The sequence below is a fragment of the Prionailurus viverrinus genome, chromosome X (assembly GCF_022837055.1).
Source record: "Prionailurus viverrinus isolate Anna chromosome X, UM_Priviv_1.0, whole genome shotgun sequence".
Classification (NCBI taxonomy): Eukaryota; Metazoa; Chordata; class Mammalia; order Carnivora; family Felidae; genus Prionailurus; species Prionailurus viverrinus.
This window is the reverse complement of record NC_062579.1, coordinates 32,206,572-32,214,710: the sequence shown is the minus strand read 5'-3', so window position 1 is coordinate 32,214,710 and position 8,139 is coordinate 32,206,572. Positions and strand designations below refer to the sequence as shown.

The window sequence follows — 8,139 nt, the reverse complement described above, 5'->3', positions numbered from 1 at the left end:
CTCTCTCTCTCTCTCTCTCTCTCTCTCTCTTTCTTTTTTTAATGTTTATTTATTTTTGAGAGAGAGAGAGAGAGGCAGATTGTGAGGGGCCAAGGGGCAGAGAGAGGGAGACACAGAATCCGAAGCAGGATCCAGGCTCTGAGCTGACAGCAGAGAGCCCGATGCAGGGCTCGAACTCACGGACCGCGAGATCACGACCTGAGCTGAAGTCGGACGCTCAACCGACTGAGCCACCCAGGTGCTCTGATCAGCTTCTCTTTGATCTCACTCTCCTCCAAGTTCAGAACTATCTGGGCTCTCCTGGGAGAAGCTGAGAAGCACCTTTCTTCCCTAAGCCACCCCACAAAACGTTAATAACAGCTACAGACACTTGACATCCTCAGAAGGTATCAGTCATTAAGGGAACCAGTTGGCGGCTAACGGAGGGGCAGCAAACTGACTCCAGGTTTGAAGCAATCATTCGAGAGGCAGCTAAGGCACTAGTCCTTGCCCTGACCTCTGCCTCGTCCCCAGAGAACTGTTTCAACCTCGGCCCCAGCCTTTGCGACTTCTGCTCTTACTGGACGAAACATTCTATCATCCATCCCTTTGACAAGAGGGGTCCAGGCAGGGTAGGCACAGGGCCTTGTGGGATTGCTGGGGTACCATGTTGCCCAGTGTCCTGTCCCCATGGAACTCACAGCAAGAGCCAAGATGATTAGAAGAACGGAGAGAGGCGTGGAAGAGGACCATCCATCATGCTCTGGAAGGGGCAAGGAGGTCAGGGAGACTTCCTGTTTTTTTACTAAGAAACACTGTTGCTGTTTTTGAGCTACCTCTGGCCTCAGTGAGTTTTGCTGCCAATTACCAGCACCTGTCTGGTTTTTGTGTGCGTGTGTGTATTTTTGAGAGAGAGAGTGCGAGTGAGCAGGGGAAGGGTAGAGAGAGAATAGGAGAGAGAGAACCGCAAGCAAGCTCGGCACTGTCAGCGCAGAGACCGATGCAAAGCTCGAACTCCCGAACCGTGAGATCACGACCTGAGCCAAAATCAACAGTCGGACGTTTCACCGACTGAGCCATCCGGGTCCCCGACACCTGTCTGTTTTCTAGAGGGCCTGCCCTCGGGCTCCTGGAGCGGCTTTCTTGAGGAATCTGGAAGTGGCAGGGAAATGCAAAGTGCAGGGAGGACCTGGGGGCGGGGCCCTGGCTGCAGGTGCTACGCTTACATCAAGCACTTTACTGGCCTGTGGGGAAGACAAACCATCAGAAGACAGCCTGACAAGTGTAACCGACAGGGGCATGCGTTGAACACAACGAAGGAGGTAGCCTTGTGAGTAAGCTGAGTCTTCAAAGGCAGCAAAGTGTTGGCCTAGAAGAAGGGGCCGGGAAAGAGCAAGTGTGGGAGTCGTTTGGTAGTAAGTATACTCTGTACGTTAGCTAACTTGTCGATAAATTATGTAAAAAAAATTTTTTTTTAAAAATTTTTTTTTCAACGTTTATTTATTTTTGGGACAGAGACAGAGCATGAACAGGGGAGGGGCAGAGAGAGAGGGAGACACAGAATCAGAAACAGGCTCCAGGCTCTGAGCCATCATCAGCCCAGAGCCCGACGCGGGGCTCGAACTCCCGGACGCTTAACCGACTGCGCCACCCAGGCGCCCCACGAGATTCAATAAAAACTGACCCTTGGGGCGCCTGGGTGGCGCAGTCGGTTAAGCGTCCGGCTTCAGCCAGGTCACGATCTCGCGGTCCGGGAGTTCGAGCCCCGCGTCGGGCTCTGGGCTGATGATGGCTCAGAGCCTGGAGCCTGTTTCTGATTCTGTGTCTCCCTCTCTCTCTGCCCCTCCCCTGTTCATGCTCTGTCTCTCTCTGTCCCAAAAATAAAAAAAAAATAAAAATAAAATTTTTTTAAAAATACAGAAAAGACGAGTGGTGCTTGACCACACAGAGCCTGAATGAGGCTTGCCACTTACTACCAAACGACTCCTACACTTGCCACCATTTGATTGCTAGGATTTTAAGCACCACAGGGTCATGAATCTGATATACACTCTAGAGAAATCACTGTGGCTGCAGAGAAGACAATGGATTTGAGAGGACCAGACTGCAGGCAGGCTTGGGGAGCCCTGGCGACAAATTACAAAGGCTGAACACAGAGAAGTAGCCATGGGGAGAGAGAAAGCAACAGAATCAAGGAATGACAAGTGCACAAGCCTAGTGGCTAACAGGATAAGGAGCTCCTGATTTGTTTTCCTTAATGTTTATTTTTTTGTTGAGAGAAAGAGACAGCATGAGCGGCGGAGGGCAGAGAGAGAAGGGACACACAGAATCCGAAGCAGGCTCCAGGCTCTGAGCTGTCAGCACAGAGCCCGACGCGGGGCTCAAACCCCCAAACCGTGAGATCGTGACATGAACCGAAGTTGGACGCTTAACCGACTGAGCCACCCAGGTGTCCCAAGGCGCTCTAGGCAGGCATCTCTACTCGTCATTCTCACCCAGACTTTTAATCATACCTCTCAACTTTCCACCGTACTTGGAAGGACTGTTTATCTGGAGCCAGGATGCGGCAGGGAGATCTTTGTAATTTCTACTATAGGGAGATCACGACCATAAACTCTGGAGCGGGCAGTGGAGATCCAAGTAGCAGGCCTGCGTTAGTACCTGAGAGCATTCCATGCCCAACGTCAAAAGGCCCAAAGTCTTGATTTGAATCACATTTCAATGAGAAGATTCACCACAACGTATTTTCCTAGGCGCTCAAAACGGTAGGTTTCCAGGAGGTTAAAGGCAGTCTTTCCACGATTGCCCTGTACCGTTAAAAAGTATTTAATGTTATTGGGGTGAAATTGACATATTCGTTTCAGGGGTACATCGTGATTCCGTAGTTTACCTCAAACATTTGGACCCTCACGCCTTGCCTGAAGCACACCGTTGTGGTTGCTGTATCTGGCTGCCGGGCAAGTTGACAAATGTAATTTTCATCTCAGGTGGCCAGGTATCTAGCTGAAACGTGAGCCATCGAACGAGGACAGAGAGGAGAAGGGACACCGTGGAGCAGCTGGAAGTCTCTGCCGTTGGAGTTAGCTATCGCCGCATAACAAACCATCCCCGAGCCCAGGAGCCTAAAACAACCATCCGTTTACTTCTCACAACTCTATGGGGCAGGAATTTGGGGCAAGGGGAGGTGGGTGTTATGAATCACCCTGCTCCCCACGGTGTTGGCTGAGGCTAGAGAACCCAAGTGCCTACACGACTGAAGCCTCAGGTGGGGTGGCTCAACTATGGGGGCCAGTAGGATGTTCAGACCTCTGTCTCCTCATGGTTCTCCTCATTGGTTCCCCTCCAAGTGGTCTCTCTCTCTTCCGCAAGACAGCCTGGGCTTCCTCACACGGTGCCTGAAATCCCCCTAAGCAAACACGGAAGACACAAAGCTTCTGCAGCCCTAGGCTTAGACCCCTCCCCCCACGCCCACATCACTGCAGTCACATTCTACTTATCTAAAGTGTCAAGGCCAGCTCAGACTTACAGCCAAGAGAAATAATTCTACCTCCTGAGGGCAGGACCGCTGCAAAGTCACTTTGCAAAGGGGTGTGAGCACGGGGCGACACGAGTCCCTGGGAATCATCTCTGAGAAGCTAGGACACCTGCCAGGGCGGGAGGCGGAGGGGACGCCCGGCACACCCCCACGCCTTGCGCACGGCCCCGCCGTGCGCGGGTCACGACGCAGTGGCACGTCAAAGAGGTTGTGACCTCAGCGCCTCGCATTCCACGTGTCGCCGTGGCCATCTCGCTGGCGCACAAGGGCCGTGGCTGCGTGGGAGTGGCCGCACGGGGGCGTCGCAGCCGCAGCCAGGGGAGCCGCCGCTATGTCTACCGTGCCGCTGCGGGTGGCAGTGGTGTGTGCCAGTAACCAGAACCGGAGCATGGAGGCCCACTACTTTCTCAGCAAACGGGGATTCAGCGTCCGGTCCTTTGGAACGGGAACTCACGTGAAGCTCCCGGGCCCCGCACCCGACCAGCCCAACGTTTACGATTTCCAAACCACCTATGACCAGATGTACAACGATCTCGTCCGCAAGGACAGAGACCTCTACACGCAAAATGGCATGTTACATATGTTGGAGCGTAACAAAAGGATCAAGCCCCGGCCGGAGAGGTTCCAGAACTGCCAGGACGTGTTTGATCTGATTGTCACCTGCGAAGAGAGTGTGTACGACCAGGTGGTGGAAGATATGAATTCCAGAGAGCAAGTGACCTGCCAGCCGGTGCACGTGATCAACGTGGACATCGAGGACAACGACGAAGAGGCCACCGTGGGCGCGATCCTCATCTGCAAGCTGTGCCAGTGCATTCAGCACACCGAGGACATGGAGGACGAATTGGACGAGCTGTTGCAGGAGTTCGAGGAGAAGAGCGGCAGACCCTTCCTGCACACCGTGTGCTTCTACTGACCGGCGCCGCCGCACTCCTGCAGCCCTTGCTCGCCCTTCCTTTCCTCACTACCTTTCCCTTCCAGATGTATGAAATGAGAAGAGACGCGCACGGGCACCAGACCACAGACAATCAGGTTACTTCTCCTCTGCTTTTTACTTACGGGGAGCATTGACTCTCGGGTTGATTCTCTTCAACGAAAACTGCAAACAACGGTTTCTAGTACATTTCATCTCTACCTCTGTGGCTTTCTTGTTTTTTCCCCTCCCCCCCCCCCCAAGCTTGCTGGAGGGGGGAAAAAAAAGAAACTGCCACACCTGCCACCCCCCCCCCCCCCCCCGGGGCCCAGTGTGCTTTCTCACAATTCTGGAGCGAAGTCCAAAATCAACTGCTGGCTGGGGGGGGGGGGGGGGGGCAAGGGGGGCGGGTTTATCCTGAGGCCTCTGTCCTTGGCTCGCAGGTGGCCACCCTCTCACTGTGTCCACACTCAGCCTTCCTCTCGTGGCACTTGGATCTATACTAAGAACTAATGTTTGATTTCCATCCCCATTTCTGGCACAGAGCTCCCCAAATTGTTGGAGCTTCCTAAGTCATGAGAGCCATACAGGAGTCCTTTTTTATGTCAAAGAGGTGACTTTTTTTTTTAATTTTTTTTTCAACGTTTATTTATTTTTGGGACAGAGAGAGACAGAGCATGAACGGGGGAGGGGCAGAGAGAGAGGGAGACACAGAATAAGAAACAGGCTCCAGGCTCTGAGCCATCGGCCCAGAGCCTGACGCGGGGCTCGAACTCCCGGACCGCGAGATCGTGACCTGGCTGAAGTCGGACGCTTAACCGACTGCGCCACCCAGGCGCCCCAAAGAGGTGACTTTTAAGCACAACTTAAGGAGGGGGGCTGGTTGCCAGGACACCCAGTGATGTAACTGGAGGCTTGGAACTTTCCATTCCCCTTCAGCCCCAACCTGTGGGAGGGGAGAGCGGCTGGAGGGTAAACCACTTCTTTTCAACTTTATTTATTTTGAAAGTGGTGGGAGGGGAAGGGGCAGAGAGAGAGGGAGACACAGAATCCGAAGCAGGCTCCAGGCTCTGAGCTGTCAGCACGGAGCCTGACACGGGGCTCGATGTCACAAACTGTGAGATCATGACCTGAGCCAGAACCAAGAGTCAGGGGTTTAACTGGCTGAGCAGGTTTCAAGAGCTTCCGGGTTGGTGAATGAGAACACATCACATGCCAGTGTTTTTGTCTTATCTTTTTAGATTTATTTATGTGGAGAAAGAGAGCACGAGCCGGGGAAGGGCAGAGAGAGGGGGAAAGAGGGTTATGGGCTGTCACTGCAGAGCCCCATGCGGGGCTCAGTCTCTGGAATTGTGAGATTATGACCCGAGCCGAGATCAGGAGTCAGATGCGTAACCGGCTGAGCCACCCAGGCGCCCCACATGCCACTGTTTGGGACCCCAAACTCCACAAGGACAGAAGCGCCTTTGTCTGGGATCTCACCTTATGTCTCCCTTCAAATGGCTGTTGATTTGTATACTTTAACTGACAAACTAGTACGTAAAACATCTCTCTGTGCTCTGGGAGCAGCTCTAACAAATTAATTGAACCCAAAGAGGGAGTGATTGAAACCTCTAATCTATAGGCGGTAGACCAGAAGCACAAGTAACACCCCGGGCCTTGTTAGTGGCATCTGAAGATGGGGGAGGGAGCAGTTCTGTGGAGCCCTGAACCTGTGAGATCTGATCTCACTGTCTCCAGGGACTGTCACAATTGAGTTGGATTGTAGGACACCCAGCCGGTGTAACTGGTGACCTCAGTCCTTACGTCTGCGTTCACACTTCCTTTGTGTCTCATCCTCTTCTAAGAACACCAGTCTGATTGGCTTAAGTCTCCCTCCTTTTGACTCATTTAAAATGAATTACCCCTTGAAACGCCCTATCTCCAAATACAGTCACCTTGGGGGCTAGGGTTTCCACATATGAATTTTGGGAGGGCACCATTCAGTTGATAACAAGAGGCAATACATTAAGTTTGATCAATTACTTACACGACTTACCACTGCTTCTCAGCTAGTCTTATGGAGACTGAGAGTTCCCTCTTGAGTTCCAAGTAATGACCAGTACCTTGGTTTGGTTATATATGCACATTTCAGAGACTTGAAAGAAACCAGGAATTGAACATATTGATTCTTATACTTTGGGATTCTCTCTCTCCCTCTCTCTCTGCCCCTCTCTTGCTCCTGCACATGTGTGCATATGTGCATGCATTTTCTTTCTCTCTCAAAATCAATAAGTATACTTAAAAAAAAAAGAAAGAAAGAAAAACACTAATGTGCCTCTGATGGCTCATCAGGAGACATGACACAGCTGAAGAAAGAGTCAGCAAATTTGAAGATAGGTCAGTGGAAATTACTCAAGCACTAAGAGAAAACAAAAGTGGGAAGAAAACCAGAACAGAACATCAAAGACATAATATCAGCCTAACATATGTGTTTATTTATATTTGAGGGAGAGAGAGACAGAGCATGAGTGGGGAGGGGCAGAGAGAGAGGGAGACACAGAATCTGAAGCAGGTTCCAGGCTCTGAGCTGTCGGCACAGAGCCCAACCTGGGGCTCGAACTCACGAGCCACGAGATCATAAAGTCTGACTGAGCCAAAGTCTGACTCCCAACTGACTGAGCCACCCAGGTGCCCCCAAGTCTAACATATATGTAATAGGACACCCAGGAGAAGAGAGAGAATAGGGCAGGAGAAATATTTGAAGAAATAATGGCTGAGAACTTTCCAAAATGAATGCCACAAACCAAACCACAGACCCAAGAAGTTCAGAAAATACTAAGCAAGATTAAAACACAAACAAACAAACAGACAAACAAACAAACAAAAAACACTAGGCATAGCATATTTAAGCTGCTGGAAACCTAAGTCAAAGAGAAAATTATAAAGGCAGCCGGAGAAAAAAGACACATGATGTGCCTTGCAACAAAGATAGGAATTATGGCTGACTTCTCATCAGAAACCATGCAAGGCAAAAGACAAAATGCCATCTTTAAAGTGGTTTAAGACAAAAAAAAAAAAAAAAAAAAAAGAACACGTTTGCCCAAAATTCTATACCCAGCAAAAATACATTTTAAAGGTGGGGTACCAGGCTGCCTCAGTTGGTAGAGCATCTGACTCTTGAGCTTGGAGTTGTGAGTTCAAGCGCCACACTGGGTGTAGAGATTACTTAAAAAAATGTTGTTGTTTTTTTTAATAAAAGAGAGATAATTAACAAAAGGATTTTTAAAAATTACTTGTTTCAGATTTGGTATTTTGATTTTTAAGAAACACAGTAAAGGTGGGGCACCTGAGTGGCTCCATCAGTGAATTGTCTGACTTCGGCTCAGGTCATGATCTCATGGTTTGTGAGTTTGAGCCCCACATTGGGCTCTGTGCTGACAGCTTAGAGCCTGGAGCCTGCTTGGGATTCCCTGTCTCCCCCTCTCTGCCCCTCCCCTGCTCACATTCTCTCTCTCTCTCTCTCTCTCTCTCTCTCTCCCCCTCCCTCCCTCAAAAATAAATAAACATTAAAAACATTTTTTAAAAAAGAAATGCAATAAAGGTGAATATGTGAGGTGATGAATGTGTTAATAAACTTGATGGGAGGAATCCTTTCATAATGTATATGTATATTCAATTCATCATGTTGTACACTTTTAAATGTTTATTTATTTATTTTTGAGAGAGAGAG

At 50.1% G+C, this 8,139-nt stretch overlaps 1 protein-coding gene across 1 annotated transcript; it reads left to right on the top strand.

The window, feature by feature from the left end:
- Positions 1–3,817: 3,817 nt before the first annotated feature.
- On the top strand, positions 3,818–4,538 carry LOC125157603 (RNA polymerase II subunit A C-terminal domain phosphatase SSU72-like). Its single transcript, XM_047844492.1, has one exon. The coding sequence runs from the start codon at positions 3,846–3,848 to the stop codon at positions 4,428–4,430; it is 585 nt and encodes a 194-aa protein (XP_047700448.1). The 5' UTR covers positions 3,818–3,845; the 3' UTR covers positions 4,431–4,538.
- The last annotated feature ends 3,601 nt before the right edge of the window (positions 4,539–8,139 follow it).

Coding starts and splice junctions, on each gene's coding strand:
- LOC125157603 (XM_047844492.1), top strand. CDS start 3,846: ATGTCTACCGTGCCGCTGCGGGTGGCAGTGGTGTGTGCCAGTAACCAG.